The 16,725-nt window shown below is 46.4% G+C and overlaps 1 protein-coding gene across 2 annotated transcripts in view; it reads left to right on the forward strand.

Annotated features, from left to right (window-relative positions):
- The first annotated feature begins 576 nt into the window (after positions 1–576).
- RNF138 (ring finger protein 138) overlaps positions 577–16,725 on the forward strand; it is a 34,029-nt gene continuing 17,880 nt past the window's right edge. The window contains exons 1-2 of one of the 2 annotated variants that reach the window (XM_077492616.1): positions 577–802; positions 2,537–2,702. In XM_077492616.1, the coding sequence (XP_077348742.1) occupies positions 684–802; positions 2,537–2,702 (285 nt within the window). In that variant the 5' untranslated portion in view covers positions 577–683. The remainder of the gene's footprint in view (positions 803–2,536; positions 2,703–16,725) is intronic. The other variant, XM_077492617.1, reaches the window with a different exon arrangement.

The raw sequence follows: 16,725 nt of genomic DNA on the forward strand, positions 1-16,725 counted from the left end.
ATAATGGTAAGCCTGAAAACATGACCTGTTGGGGCGCTTTGAGGACTGGAGCTGAGAAACACTGGTTTAGACCCTTGATATTTCACCAAAGCCCCCCAAATGGGGCTCCTAAAAAAATTTAGATAAATAAAATTTTAAAAAATATTAAAAATAAAAACTACCGATACCACTCTCTGCTCTACTGACAAAAAAAACCTACATGCAACATTTTTTGTAATGCAGCACACCACAGCGCAAGGGAAAGGCTGGCACTGCAGAATACTGGGGGGGGGGGGGGGGGGGGGGGGGGGGGGGGGGGCAGTAAAAATACAAGCTTAAGCAGCATGCTTCCTTTTAAGCTGAAAAGGCAATGGACAGAGATGTTCATGTCACCTTAATGGGTCTGTGCCGCAAACTGCATTATTAGGAGTTAAAACAGGCATTGAAAATGCCTCTGAAAAGTGATCGACCATGGAAAATGTGTACATGGGTCCTTAACTTGATTTTTCCTATTCAAACAATGGAGTGCAGAAGCTAATTATCATTAATAAGCACACGTGAACTTCAGGTGATATACATCTAGACCCAGGGGAAACACCTCTTCTTGGTCTAACTTTCTTCCTGTGAATGTACCTACCAAGCTCATGCTCTCCCAGTGCATACGTCAATATACATTAAACGGGTAACGTAAAACTGAAGTGTTGATGGAGGAAGCTACAGCCTCATCATCTGCTGCGCTATCCCATGATAAAGAGGATTTCTGCTGTCCAATTTGTCAGGAGATCTTCCAAACTCCAGTAAGAATTGAGAGCTGTCAGCATGTGTGAGTACCAGATCATGGTGCTTTTTTATTTCATATTATAGATGCCTTTTAGGTTGTTAGTCTCACCTTTCTGTACATGTTTTCATGTGACTTTAGACATGCATCGGGTTTCCAGGCTTCTGTAAAACTCCATGTTGGGATCTGTGCTACTATAATTTAGGGTGTTATCTCTGTTGTAGGGATGAGCTCAGGCGTGTTCGCATGGAACACATGCATAGCCCACCAGGAAGTCTGTGCAGCACTACGCTAATCACAGGCAATGAGACATTGCCCGATCTCTGCAGACGCACATTGGGGCAATGTCTCACTCCCTGTGATTAGCGCAGGGCCCTTGCCGACTTTCTGGCGGGCTATGCATGTGTTCCATGCGAACACGCCTGAGCTCATCCCTACTCTGTATCAGTGGACTTTCTTTTCATAGAAAAGCAGTGTGAACAGCAAGCTTTTCTGAAAGTTTAAGCAAGCTATGAGCAGATTTCTCCTAGCCTTTAGCTTTAGCTGTTTACATTGAGAGCGAGTTAGAAATTGTGCGACTTCAGCTAAACTTGCACAATTTCAAACCGACAAAGCAGTCTGACTTCGGGTGTGATTTGACAGACATCTGTGCAGATTTCTATTCCAATCGCCCCTGAAGTCGCCAAAAGTAGTACAGAAAAAATCGGCATTGCATTTATTCAGATGGCGCCATAGCTGACAATTTGACATGTCCAAATGGCCTGATGAGAGCGATGGCTTAAAGATACACAAATCTCAATGGGACTGCGATTGTCACTTTAAGCAAGCTGCTAGCAGGCTTTCAATAAGCTTCAAGTAGCCCGGCCTGCCAGCAACTTGTTTACTGTGGCAATCAATACTCCCATTAGGATCTGCGTTCAACATTTACAAACTGGAGTTGAAGGGAACTTTAACCACTTGCCTACTGGGCTGTTAAACCCCCTTCCTGCCCAGACCAATTTTCAGCTTTCACTCCTTGAATAACAATTGCACGGTCATGGAACCCTGTACCCAAATTTAATTCCTTTTTCCTTACACACACACACACACACACAGCTTTCTTTTGGTGGTATTTAATCTCTGCTGTGTTTTTATTTTTTGCTTAAAAATAAAAATAAATACGAAAATTTTAAAGGGGGGGTTGGGGGCGGGGAAGTTTCATAGTTTTGTTATAAAATTTTGAAAATGGGTAATTTTATTTTTTTTCTCCTTCATTGATGGGTACTGGTAAGTGGTACTGATGGATGCCACTGGTGGGCTCAGATGAGGCAGCCGCGGCTCTCTCTGTGAGGGACCAATGTCCCTCGGACAGAAGCCAGTGTATTTTTTTTTTTTTTTGTATACCCGATCAGCGGTCAAGTCCGCCAACTGGTATTGAAGCCCAACTCCAGGCAGGGGAAAAAAAGATCCCTTGCAGTGGGGCTACACCGATGCCCGCACCCCCCCCAATCTAGCGGTAGACTGTTCTGGCATCCTCTCATCCAGTGTAGGACTATGGACGCTGCTCTGAGCTTGATGACAGAGCTAGAGTGTGGGGATGCAGATGCTTCAGGGACTAGTCTATTATCTATTATAAAAGATACCTACCATTGTTTCCACTGGTGCCCTAATCTGGCTGTACTGAGACTGCTTTATTGTCTGTTGAGGATTTTACATTTAAATCTCCTCAGTGGGAGAGATTATTTAATTTATTTATTTGCATAATTCTTGTAAAAACCTACTAAGGCAACCCTATTAAAGTTTTTGCAGGAAATGCTTTATGTCAGCTGTTAAAGCAAGTGGAGCACGTTGTCCTCTTTGCCGCGGGGCCATATGTAGAAGGGAGAGATCTGCACCAACAAGGGCATCAGACATTGAGATTGAAATGAGGACGCACTCAGCTGGGTGTATGTACTGCGGAAAGCAAGTAAGTTGGCATTTTTGTTTTGGTATTTTCTACAGAATATGGGTATGTCACTGAGTGCTTGTTTTTAATAATTGAACATGTGTACAAGACACAAAGGTACTTGGCTAATAGAATAGCGTTTTAGCTTCTAGGCAAAACATTTTTATTTTTTATTTTTTTCCTGCTAGAGTGATAAAATAGAATGTGTATTTATAGTATCTTGCAGTATCAAAAATATTTCACACTACATGTTTCAGAATGCCAGATAACTTTCAAATGGTTGTCTGTAGTCCCTGCATGCTACGCCTTCGTACGTTTGTGGTTCCTTCATGTAAAAGAGGCAGTGCCCTTAATATACAAAAGGGGAAAAATTACACCATAAATTATTTAGGGGCAGCCAAAATGGATATTTCCACTATGGTTGCTCTATTTCCGGGAGCTGGACACTGATACTACTTGTCTAAGCATTTTCAATATTCAAGTCAGTTCAGCTGCTATTCCTGCCCAATCACAGAAGCCTTTGTATTATGTGACCTCATTCCCAAAATACAAAGGCTTCTCTGAATTGGCAGCAGAGGGGAGAGGTTGGTATAACTGCTCTGTGTGCCCCCCCCCCTCCTTCTGTCTTAGTATTGAGTGTCTGTATGCTTCAGCAGAGCCATAAACCTGTCAGATATAAATTGGAGAGGTTTCCATACAGCTGGTGGTGATTCCAGACCTGTGAGCTCTACCCCATCCTCCTCCTTCGCCACCTCCATGCCCTCCTCTGCAGAATTGTCCTTTTGAACATCAAGTAAGCGTTCAAAGGGCTATTCCATGAGTCAGGCTAAAAGGTGCCATGCAGTGCTTCAGCTGGCGTGTTTAGGGGAAAGGAACCACACCGGAGCAAAGATTCTTGCACCTCTGCGGGGACAGGCCCAGAGGGGGTTCACACCATGCCAGCTGGAGCTAGGAATGGTGGTGTGCGAGAATGACTCACACCTCCTGTCCACCCTTAGACAGGGAAAGTTGACACATGCTATGCCTGGCACATGTACTCAATTTGGTGGTCCAGCATTTCCTAAATGCGTACCCAGGGTTGCCAGATGTGCTAAAGCTGGCCAGAAGAGTCTGTAGCCATTTCAGGAGGTCATACACAGCCAGTGCTAGGTTGGTTGAAATTCAGCGGGAATTCCACCTGCCCATAATCTGCCTGATTTGTGACGTGCCCACCAGGTAGAACTCGACTTTGGCAATGCTGCAGCGGCTATACATGCAGCAGAGGGCCATCAATGAGTGCCTGTGCCAGTACAGCACGATGACAGGCTCAGGCCGCCTCCAGCTTTTTTTTTCCCCCACGCCAATGGCTGATCATTAAGGATGCATGCACTGTATTGTCACCGTTTGAGATGGCCACAAGGATGGTGAGTCGTGGCCATGCATGCCTGAGTGAAACAATCCCTGTTGTGTTCCTGTTGGAGCAGACTCTGTGTGCCACTGGAGGCAGAGCAGCAGGAGGAAGATGAGGACTTTCTTTTTCTCTCAAGGCCCACTTTATCCAGACACCATCATTCCTATGTCACAGAACACACAGGATGAGGAGGATTCTGGCACTTTCATAGGCTTCGAAGAAGAGGAATACATGCGTCAATCTGTAAGCGATGGCTTGCCGAGCCCAGGACCCTTGGGAGTAGTATGTGGCTAGGAGGAGGAATGCTGTCATCCTTAGTGACCCTGAGGAGTCCGCTTCTGAAGCCTTGGAAAATTTGAGACACATGGGCAACCTCATGCTTTAAAGCCTGTGAAAGGACCCAAGAATACATGGAAAGGAGAAGGATGATTACTGGTTGGCAACCCTCCTTTACCACCGTTATAAGGGGAATGTCTCAGAACTCATCCCATCCCCACAGAGTGCATATAAAATCTCTTGGACACATTAACCACTTCAGCCCCGGAAGGTTTGGCTGCTCAATGACCAGGACATTTTTTTGCGCTATGTCACTGCGTCTCTTTAACTGATAATTACACGGTCGTGGGACTCTGTACACAAACAAAATTGATGTGTCTTTTTTTTTCTCCACAAATGGAGCTTTCTTTTGGTGGTATTTGATCACCATGCAGTTTATTTTTTGCGTTATAAACAGAAGAGAGACCCTTTTTTGAAGGAAAAAAAAAACCCTTATCTTTCAGGACAGCCTCTGAGACATAAGGCTCCTCCCTCCGGAACAGGAAACACATTCACCAAAAAGGTTAAAAGGCGGTCCTCCGGGCCTTCCTCTTCAGTTTTTGTGTTTCCTGCCGGACGGGAAGGAGGCATGTGAGGAACCTGGGGAGCTCCAGATTCTAGGCTTGTCCTAGGAAGGAGCCTCTGAAGTACCTTCTCTGCCCAAAGCGCCCCTCTGTCTATGTGCAGTGAAGAGAGGGCTGCTTAGACCCCGCTGCCTATAAGCTCGGAGAGAGTTGGACCTCTGAAAAGTGTCGGATTCCCTACCTTAATTTTTTATTTTATTTTTCTCAAGTCATCTTCCAGGATGGCACACCTGAGAGATGAGAGGCTCCTCCCTACAGGAAACACAATCAATCGACAGCTGTTTTAAGTCCCCACCCTTCCCCTTGATCCTCAGTTTTTGATTGTGTTTCTCCCTACTCAGCGAAACTGTTTGTTTTTTTTCCAAATGACCCGAAGCCTGGGGCTGGTGGTCTCCCCCTGGGAGCCGGACCACAAGCCTGGGAAGCTTCTGGGTCTGGTAGGATATTCTTGTCCTTCCTGGGGGGTTCCCCTATCTTTTCCTCAGGGCGGGCAGCAGAAATTGGAAGAGCCCCCCTGAGAGCTGAAGGACCCTGGGTACAGTGGTGTACCCAGAACTTCAGGGGCCATTATCCTGTCTCCCCCTCCTTACCTGTACAGGTGGCTGTTCAGACGGGGGTGCTGGCCATCGGTTCTTTCCAGGGGGATCTTGTCCCCGACTCCTGGGTCCCCGGTAGCTCGCGTGGGCTGCCGGAGAGGGCGTGGCAACAAGCACCCGCGTCATTTTCAAACTTCGGGAAAATGGCAGCGGCGTTCTTACCCAGGAGGGAAGGCTGAGAGTCAGTAGGAGCAGGCGCCCACATCCTCCTTTCTCTAGAGCGAGGAGGCACCAGTTTACTACGGTGTATGTCTGCCTTAACCACCTCAGATATGAAGATGGGAATGAGGAATGGAAGGCATTGCCCCCCCCCCCCCATGTATATAGACTGACTGACTGGTACAGTGCAGGACACAGCCTAACCTAGCACCTCCCTATGGGGACAGCAGTTGGGGGGGGGGGGAGCACTTTGGCGGCTATCCTCCTTGCGTGTGGACCATAAGGATGGAAAAGCAAGCCCGCTGGCTGTGGCAAAAAGAGGAAGACGACAACGGTGAGTACTTTACTTTCCTTTTGCCGTGGGAAATTAGCTGCAAAATCCCCAATTCCAGCCAGAGGGTTTCTGGGCATTTGAGATCTCACCTGGGGTCTGGATTCAAATAGCCCTTAAGCTTCTGCTAAAAACACCAGCTGCAGCCCCTCTTACATCAGAGAAGCTGTATGGTGGACAGGTGGTGCAGAGGAACGAGTGTGCCTAAACCACCTCAGATGAGAAAGAGGTAGGTAGGCCATTGCCCCCCCTTCCCCGTGTATATAATGACTGGTGCAGTGCAGAACTTGGGGTCGGGATACAAATAGCGCAGACGCCACTGCTAAAACCACCAGCCACAGCTCCCTCTTACAGCAGAGACACTGTGGTTATCGCAGCAGTAGGTTGCCAGCCTCTCCCTACATGCCCAGTTGTGGTACATTTAGTAGGGATGAATATAGCGTACAGAGGGGACCTGGTAGATACAAAGTTACTTACAGGCCAGGTATACCACTGAACAGGTTATTAATTGGGCAGTGGTTGGTGGATTCAGAAGCTCCCCTGGTCAGCAGGTGCACTAGGTTACCGGCCCTATTAGCCCAGCTGCTAGGAATCTGAAGTTGCTTCACAATGTTTAAAAGCTGACCTAACATTCAAGGATGGGCAGAGACCAAGCTACTGTGTGGCACAGTAGGGGTTCCCTTGTCACAGATCCTCCTTTTGGAGGTTGCCTGCTATAGTTAACTTTCATAAGCTCCAACCTCCCACTCCACCTTTACACTGTGTTTATATTATAGTGTAGGAGGTAAGAAGAAACTTTTTTTTATTGGTTTGGGCTACAATCCACTCAGTGGCAGATCTAAAGGCGATTCACCATAGATCGCTTCCTACATCCTTTTAATTGAGGATTTTCTGTGCAAACCTATGCAAGAGCTACATAATTGATTGCTTGAAGCCTGCAAATAGCTATTTACCTCCCAGGCTAAACTGGTAACCACCTCTTCTAGAGAGGTCTTAAATTGGTCTCTAGGGCTGGGCTCATTGAGACTTTAGTTGCTAATCAGCACCACCTGGATATGTGCTGGCTAGCGTTTGCTCAGTCTATGGAGGTAAGGTAGGACAACAACTACTACTAATAGTAGGGTGTCCAACCATTTTAGGATCTGTTCCTTCTCTGGTGGTGAAGGTTTAGTATCTACAGCCCAGGCTATGCCTATGAAATAAATTGCCTGTTGGTTATTTCATAAAGGGATAGACCATGACTCCTCATTGGCTGCACACCAGTAGACCTCAGTAGTGAAGGTTTGTGCTTGCTGGGATGTTTTTGTGGCACAGCAGAAATACACATTGAGATTTGTGACATCTCTGCTTAATAAGGACTATATTGCTGTACATCAGAAATGCACTGCACTGAAGCTTGTTTTCTGTCCTTTATATACTAAAGGTACTGCTTTGTTTGGCTACAGATCAGAAGAATACAACAGTGAAGGTGGTCTGTACTTTCTGGTTTTGTGTTGCACAGCAGAAATGCACATCATTGAGTCTGGTGACATCTCTGCTCATAATGGTTATATTGCTGCACATCAGACATACACAAGATTGAGGTCTGTCTGTGGGGCTTTGTGTCCTGTTTTACTGCCTTGTTGGTTACTTATCAGAAAGGCAGCAGTGAAGTCTGATGGTCCTGATTTGCGTGGCGCTGTGCTGATTCAGACAGTGCTATTAACAGCAATGGCTGCCGAGTTTAAACATGCGATTTGACATGTTGAGTCGCATGACAAATCATTTCAATATGGATGTGCTATCTCTATTCATAGTGTTTTATTGTTGCACATCAGATTTATACAGCATTAAGGTCTGTGAGGTTTTGTGTCCTGTATTACTGCCTTATCAGAAAGGCAGCAGTGAAAATTGATGGTTCGAATTTGTTGGGCTACATAGTAGAAATACAAATTGAACCCCTGCCAGGTGTAGTACATATACTGCCTTTGGTAATCCATGTAGCACCACAAAGTGGTGTTGTGCTGATTTTAGCCATGCGATTTGACATGTTGAGTCGCAAGGCCAAATCGCTTCAATATGGATGTGCTATCTCTATTCAGAATTGTTATATTGTTGCACATCAGACATATACAAGATTGAAGGTTGTCTGTCCTTTTATGTCTTGCATATACTGCCTTATTGGCTGCATATCAGAAAGGACACAGCAGTGAAGGTTGCTTGTCTTTTTCTGATTTTGTTTTTGCTGCTCAGCTGAGAGACACATTGAGGATGGTGGCCTCTCTGCTCAGTATTGGTATATTACTACACATCAGACATACACAAAGATTGAATGTTTGTGTCCTGTATGTCCTATATTTACTGCCTTATCGTTTGTATATCAGGCTAAGCAGTGTTTCCCATGGATCTACCTTTCTGCATCTTAGGGATACACAGCAGGGGTTTGTTGGCTGCAATCCTCCAGGGAGTCACAGCATTGGGGACCCCTTACTTGTTCGACCTGAAAATTGCTATTTGTTTTTTTTTTTCCCTGCGACCTGTGTAATCTTGAGGTCTGTGGATCCACGAATCAGGGACTGCTGGTGTCGCACAGACACAAATGGTACCCATTGGAAGCCATAGTATATGACTTCTCATGCGTCTTGCAGTCCCAAGTCGCAGGTTGGGTCGCACGGGTGTGGGAACCCTAAACTTATCTGTCCCTTCTGATTGAGGTTTTGCTACACAGCAGGAATACTCATCATGATGTTATTGTTTTATTTTGCAGCAGACCAGAAAGATTGCAGCTGTAAAGGCTGTCTGTCTTTTTCCTCAGTGTCTGCTTTTATGTTGTTGCACAGCAGAAATACTCAAGATTGAAGCTTGTTGGTGCTTTCTGTTTCAGAAAAACACAATGCTGCAGGTTGCTTGTGTCCTTTCTCAGTGTTGGTTCTATCTGAACTACACTACAGAAGTGCATGACAGAAAGGATTGTCTTGTGTTCCATATTTTTCCCTGTGGCATAGCAGAAATGCACAACACGGGAGTTGGTGTTCATATTAATCTTATAACTGTGGTGGTTTGTCAGAAATACACAACATAGAAGTTTGGGTCTTTCTGTCTTTATAGCCTTGTTTTGCTGTACATAGGTAAAGCACAACAGTAAAGGGGGTTCCTGTCCTTTCCGTATTTATATATCAGTTATGACCTAGCTAGCTGCACTAAAGAAATACGCAGCATTTAGGGTTTGCTTGAGTCTTAATGTTTTTAAGTCTTGGCAGCACATCAGAAAACCAGACTATGAGGACTGTTTGTCTACGTTGAGGTTCAGATTTGGGTCTCTTCCCATATTTAATATATTGGTTTAGCTAGTCACACTCAGGCACACAACATTGTTGTCTATGCTTGTGTCCTTTCTGTCTAAATCTATTGTGCCGTGCCCACAATCTATGATCATTTTATTTGTGATATTAATAATGCATGTATCACCTTTTTGTATTTCAGCCTTCTTTTCCATGGAGGGGCCAGGAGTTCGGGCTGCAGCTGCCACATGTCAGAAAACCTTGACCACTTGCATTCAGGGATGCCAGAACCATTTCCTAGGGTTGAAGCCCTGTAGGGTTATGGGACACTGGAGGAAGGGGATAATGATTCGCCCTGTTTAGTAAGAACTTGGAGAGTTCTATTCAGAGGAGTATTAGGGCCTAAGGATGAAGTATAAAGATGTATACCCGATCGAATAGGTTTCGGCTCGGTGCATGGCCTTCATTTTGCCCTTTTAGCAAAACTAGACATAGCAATATGGGTAGTCTACTCCTGCTAGGGACTTTAATCTCCTGAAGAAGGCTCTCAGGCGTAAGTAAGGACATAGATTGGGCGTGCCTTAAACCCAGGGTTCAAGCTTCTGTTAATCTATTTCCCTTAAGTAGGCTTCCCTTTAGTCTTTTGCTGACATAAAGATAAAAAGGAAGCAGTTTTATTTCCCTCAACAGGATAGTGTTAAGACAGGCCCTCTTATTGATTAATGTAGTGTCCTTGTCTTACACAGGTCTCTTATTTATCTTTTTAGTGGTTCTAAGTAGCACCTACAGGCATAATAGGCCATGGTTGTTAGATGTGTGAGATAGGCAACATTGCTAACCTACAAGTTTAACATGTTTTCTGATTCCATTTTTAAGAGCCCATTTCACCTAGATACTGCATCTGAAGCGGAAAAGGCAGGAACATCTGTGGAGCAGACCTGCAGATCAGCCGCATGATCCAGCTAAGATGCCTTCATCAAGCATATGAGCGTATGGAGTGGAGGTAAAGCTCACTGCAGAGCCAAGGTTCGCCAAGAGGGTTTTGCAGTGGCCCCACCCTAAGGTAGGCCTGAGGTACTTGTTTATCCTCTCAGGTGTGCCGTCCTGGAAGATGACTTGAGAAAAGTACCAGTTACTTACCGGTAACTGTCTTTCTGGGAAATCTTCCAGGACGGCAGGCCTACTTCCCGCCCGTTGGAGGAGGGAAAATTCTAGAACACTAGAAGGTGAGTACCTATGAGGAATGATTTCCCTTGTGAACCTGGTTCAGGAGTTACTTCTCTACAAACTGAGGATCAAGGGGAAGGGTGGGGACTTAAAACAGCTGTCGATTGATTGTGTTTCCTGTAGGGAGGAGCCTCTCATCTCTCAGGTGTGCCGTCCTGGAAGATTTCCCAGAAAGACAGTTACCGGTAAGTAACTGGTACTTTTTTCACACAGTCCGGTCGATGGATTGGAAAGTAACGTACTGCGCCCAAGAACAAACGGCGTCCACGAGGCATGCGGGACGTCAGTTCCGGGTATGGTTACGATCGTGCGTGCGTTCGAGGAGGGGCTTCCGCGTTCCAAAGAACGGAAGTGATGCTGCTTCTGGCGGAACCGCTTCTTCAGAGGGTGCCAGGAAATGAAGGTTCCAGTTTTCAGGCACAGCGTTGTGGTCTGGGCATCCGGAGCCTGTGCAGATCCAGCAGAGGCTGTGACAGACACTGAGGAGCAATGGAGGGCACTGCAGCAGTTCAGGTGGTCGACTCCGGTTCTTCTGGCACCGGCACCTCTCAGGTAAGCGTGGTGAGGGGAGGGAATAAGGTCCCTGTGGCCAAGGCCTTTCCCTGGGTGGGGAACCACAGGCTGGGCACTTCTCTCCTTCCCCTGAGCACAGTGGTAAGGCATTGGTCTCGTAAACCAAAGATCATGGGTTCAATCCCCATCTGTGCCTGGGTGATTTTCAGAATTTTAAGCTTTAAATGTTCTTTGGCAACAGTTGGGAGCAGGCTTTCATGGTGGTTTTCTGTCTTCTCTCGCTTTCAGGGGTAAAGCACAGGACAGAACTCAGATACAGCCTCCAAGGATAAATTGTGCTGTCTGTGGGACAAAACTTGGGCCCAATTGGGAGAAGCCAGTTTGCCCCGAATGTGTCAGTAATCTATCTAAGGATGACTCCATGGCTGAGTGTCAGAAGATCCTTTCATCAGTCAAAGAGGAGATCGCATCCATCTTCAAATCGTTTAGAGGAATGATGGATAGGATGCAGGGTCCCTCAGTGCCCCTATATAGGGTGGCAAGTTTACCTTCCCTGTCGGAGCCCAGTCAGGAGGAGGTCGCTGGCCTCTTCCCAGGGGGACTCTCGGTCTGATTCTGAGGAAGATTACTCCAGAGGGTCCAGGTACAAGTTAACATTGGACTATGTGGGGGATCTGCTTAAAGCGATCTATGACACCCTAGAGATCAGATAGGAGTCGGCACAGCTTTCTAAGCATGACCTCATGTATCGGGGAGTGTCTGTTCAGAAATCCAGAGTTTTCCCTGTGCACAAATCTCTAGTGGAAGTGATCTTGCTGGAGTGGGAGCACCCTGAGAGGAGACCGTTCTTTTCAAGCAGTCTCAAATGTAGATTTTCCTTTGAGAAGGATGTGGCCCAGCCTTGGAACAAGGTTCCTAAGTTGGATGTGCCACTAGCTAAGGTCTCTAAGCCCTTGTACACACGGTCGGAGAATCCGTCAGAATGTGTCCTATCGGACCGTGTCGTCGGATAATCCGACTGTGTGTGGTATGCATCGGCCTAAAATTCCGCCGGAATATCCGTCGGACCCAATTTTCCAACATGTTGGAAATATTTCCCGACCAACTGGGCCGATCGGACATACTCCGATCATGTGTAGAGAATTTTGATCGGACCAAGTGCCACGCATGCTCAGATCAAATTCCTACATCAAAGCTATTGGCTACTAGCCTGAATGTAGTCCCATAGTAATGAAATTACGTCATCACGTTCTGAAAGATCGGATTTTTCGCCAACTTTGTCCAACCGTGTGTATGCAACAGTTTTGGACAAGATCCGACAGGCAAAATCCGACGGATTTGGTTGTGGAAATCTCCGACCCTGTGTACAGGGGCTTAGAAGACTGATCTGGCCTTCGATTACCTAGGATCCCTTAAGGACCCGATGGACAAGAGGGGTGATGTGTTGTTGAAGAGGGCTTGGGATGCCGCCTCTATTGCACTCAAACCTGCCCTTGCAGCCACCTGTGTGGCTAGAAAGATGGGAGATGCAGCATCTAAGCTAAGGCTGTGTGGATTGCCTTTTTCAGGCGACCACCTTTTTTGGTCCTGGTCTCCAGGAGGCCCTGGAACGTACCCAGGACAAAAAGAAGGCTTTTCCTGAGAAAAAGAAACCTGAGAGCAGGCGTCTTTTTTTGAAGCCTTAGGCAACAGCCCCAGCAGGAGAGAGGGTCGGCCTAAGAAGCATTGGTCGGGTAACAAGGGGTGTGGCAGAGGAGGAATATTCAATCCACCTCAAAATCCCAGTGACTCCTGTGTTCCAGTGGGAGGAGGGTTGGGGGATTTCCTCCCACAATGGACAAATGCAACTTCAAGTCTGTTTTATATTAGAAATAATAAAAAAACGGTTACAAGTTGGAGTTCAGTGCCATTCCCCCACCTACCTTCCTAGTAACCGAGTTACCCAGAGATCGGGAGAAGGCAGAGGCCCTAAGTCTGATGTTGGGAGAGCTGTTGGATCAACAGGTCATCAGCCGGGTACCAGAGGCAGAACACGGACAGGGGATATATTCCCACGTGTTTGTGGTTTGAAAGCCATCAGGCAAATTCAGGCTGATCCTCAATCTCAGGCCCCTAAACAGGTTTATCAGGTACAAATGGTTCAGGATGGAGTCGATTTTTACCATAACGAACCTCCTGTTTTATGGCAACAGTCGACCTCAGGGACTCATATTTACATGTACCGATACACTAGGAATTCCAGAAGTTCCTCAGGTTGGTGGTAAGGGTGAACTTGGAAGTCCTCCACTTCCAGTTCAGGGCGCTTCCATTTGGCCTAGCATCCTCCCCCAGGATCTTTACGAAAGTTCTGGCAGAAGCTCTAGCTCCGCTACATGTCAGGGCCATTACAGTGATCCCCTACTTGGACGATCTTCTGTTTGTTGCCCAGTCCTATTGGCAGCTGGAAGAGTATCTACAGGAGGCACAACTCTTCCTGCGTTCTCTCGGTTGGCTGATCAATCAGGACAAGTTCCAGTTGATCCCAACCCAGGAGGTACGATATCTGTGTTACAAAATTTCCTCTGTAGAGGGGAAGGTGTTTCTCCCATCAGAAAAGATAAAGTAGGTCTGGCAGTGGCACAGCTTCAGACCAATCGGGAAGCCCAGGTCAGAGATGTCATGAGAGTGATAGGCTTAATGACATCCTGTTTCCCAGCAGATCCTTGGGCAAGGACCCACAGGCTCTTTTGCTGCATTACTGGGATGGCAGTCAACAGTTTGGATCATCCCATACCAATACCCACAAGGGTCAAGAGAACTTCGTGGTGGTGGCGAACCAGTCACAACCTAGACAGGCTGTGGTGGGGTTCAGACCAACAGCTCTGGTGCTCATGTTTTAATATACATGAGCACATACCATTTTGGATCATCTTAAGTCATATAAGCAGAGCGCTTACACTACACTTTTGACATAGCTCTGGTGCTGACAACAGACGCCAGCTCTTTCGGCTGGAGTGCACACCTGGAAAAAGATCTGGCTCAAGGATCTTGGTCTCAGGCGGAAGCCAGACGGTCCTCGAATCAGGGGAATTGCTGGCAGTTCAGAGGACGAAGGCGGCCTTCCAGCAAAAAAATAAGGGGACAACACCTCCAAGTCAGATCAGACAATGCAGCTGTTGTCGCTAATATAAACAAGCAGGGGGGGGGGGGGGGGGGACAGGAGCTCTGCTTTGCAGAAGATAGCAGCAGAGATTTTCTCTTGGGCCGAGGTCAATCTAGCATCGCTATCAGCGGTTCATCTAAAGGGAACCCAGAACTCACTGGTGGAATTTCTCAGTCGCCGATGCGTAAAACAGGACGAATGGTCTCTCAACCAGGATGTGTTCGAGCAGGTGGTCTTGGGCATACCAGAGGTGGATCTGTTCGCTTCAGAAAGCAACAAGAAGGTTGCTCAGTTCTTTTCCCTGCACTCTCAGGATCGAGCCAAAGGGATAGATGCCTTTGCCAGTGCGTGGCACTTCAGCCTGTGCTATGCCTTTCCCCCAGTAAAGCTGGTGAAGGCAATCCTTCAGAAATTTCAGACCCAGGCAACGGATCTGATCCTAATGGCTCCCTTCTGGCCAAGAACAGTTTGGTTTGCAGTCCTACAGAAATTGGCAATATATCCTCTGATTCATCTTCCGAGGAGGGAGGATCTAGTTACACAGGGTCCTATCCGGCATCCTCAAATAGAGACCCTCAGGCTTGCAACGTGGTATCTGAGGAACAGCTGCTGAGAGCCCAAGGTTTTTCAGAAAGGGTCATTAAGACTCTTTTACAATGCCGTAAGCCAGTGTCCAGGGCCATTTACACCTAAGTGTGGAAGAGGCTCAATTCCTGGCTGATGGAACCGGGCCAGAAAGATCCAGGTATTCCTGCAGTACTGGACTTCTTCCAAGCAGGGGTGGAATTAGGTCTTTCTGTCAGCACCCTGAAGGTCCAGGCTGCTGCTTTAAGTGTCTTCCCTCAGGTCCCCCTGCAGCAAGATCATTTCGTAAAGAATTTCTTTAAAGCCCTCTCCAGGTCCAGGCCTGTTAAAGTCAGAGCCTGTCCCTCCTGGGACTTAACCTTAGTGCTTGATCCTCTCACAAGAAGTCCCTTCGAGCCTCTGGAGAAATCTGATGTTAAATGGGTTTCCTTAAATGCTTTTTTGGTTGCAATTACCTTTAGCTAGGAGAGTGAGTGAGTGGCAGGCGCTCTCAGAGAGCCTTTTTTGTTGATTTTTGGAGGATAGGGTTGTGCTCAAAACAGATCCTAGTTTCCTCGCCAAGGTTGCTTCTGCTTTTCACAGAACGCAAGACATTATTCTGACAACATTTTACTCCTCTTCAGTGGGTGATAAGTAAGGAGGATTTAGTTTAGTTGATGTTAGGCGTAGCCTTTTAGTTTATTTAAAAGTTAGCAAAGAATTCAGAAAGTCTGAATCTTTGTTTGTAAATTTTGCAGGGTCACGCAAAGGACTTAAAGCATCTAAATCCGCCATCGCTAGATGGATTAGAATGAAGGTTTTGGAGTAGGGATGAGCTGAACACCCCCCGGTTAGGTTCGCACCAGAACTTTCGAACGGACCCCAAATTCGTACGAACTTTAGAACCCCATTGAAGTCTATGGGACTCGAACGTTCGAAATTAAAAGGGCTAATATGCAAGATACTGTCCTAAAAAGGGTTTGGGGACCTGGCTCCTGCCCCAGGGGACATGGGTCAATGCCTAAAATGTTTTTAAAAATGGCCGTTTTGGCGGGAGCACTGATTTTAATGACGATTAAAGTGAAAAAAAAAAGGTGAAATATTCCTTTAAATATGGTGCCTGGGGGGTGTCTGTAGTATGCCTGTGAAGTGCCACGTGTTTCCCGTGTTTAGAACAGTCCCTGCACAAAATGACATTAAACGGAAATAACAACATAATTTTAAAACTGCTTGCGGTTTTAATGTTATATCTGGTTCCTGCAATATGGTTGAAAATCATTGAGAAAAATGGCATGGGTAGCCCTCCCTGCCCATTACCAGCCCCTTTTGGGTCTTGTACGCATATTAAGGGGAACCCCGTACCGATATTAAAAAAAGGAAATGTGTGTGGCCCCCAGGCCCTATATACTCAGAACAGCAGTATACAGGCAGTGCAAACAAGACAGGGACTGTGTAGGTTTGTTGTGTTAAGTTGAATCTGTTTGTAATTTTCAACTGGTACATTTTTAAAGTGTAGCTCCAGTCAAAAAACTATTTTTAAGCTTTTTGGAAAACATAGGGAAGGGTTATCACCCCTGTATAATTTGTTTTGTCGTCCATCTTTTTTCATCTCACTTGCTGTTGTCTCCTTCCGTTTGCAAGTAAGAGATGTTTGTAAGTTGGATGTTTGAAAGTAGGGGCCTGCCCTATATGCTCTGCAGAAATGGCAGAACAAGGTGTTGGTTTTGCCACAACATTGTATGCCCTCAAAGTGATTCTTGGTGGGCGCTGGAGCGCCCTGCTGTGAACGATTATATCAAGAATTGTAATTACATGCCATTGTTGAACAGTGGTAGAAAAATTGACCTTTGGTGGTTGTGGTGCTGGTTCCACAACACTAAAAGTCCTCAGTTACTCTGGGTGGGCACAAGAACGGGCCCTCCTGTGAAATATTATATCAAGAATTGTAATTACATGTCCCTGT

This window comes from Lithobates pipiens, unplaced genomic scaffold (assembly GCF_037356315.1).
Source record: "Lithobates pipiens isolate NorthernLeopardFrog02 unplaced genomic scaffold, aLitPip1_a1.2 Scaffold_19, whole genome shotgun sequence".
Classification (NCBI taxonomy): Eukaryota; Metazoa; Chordata; class Amphibia; order Anura; family Ranidae; genus Lithobates; species Lithobates pipiens.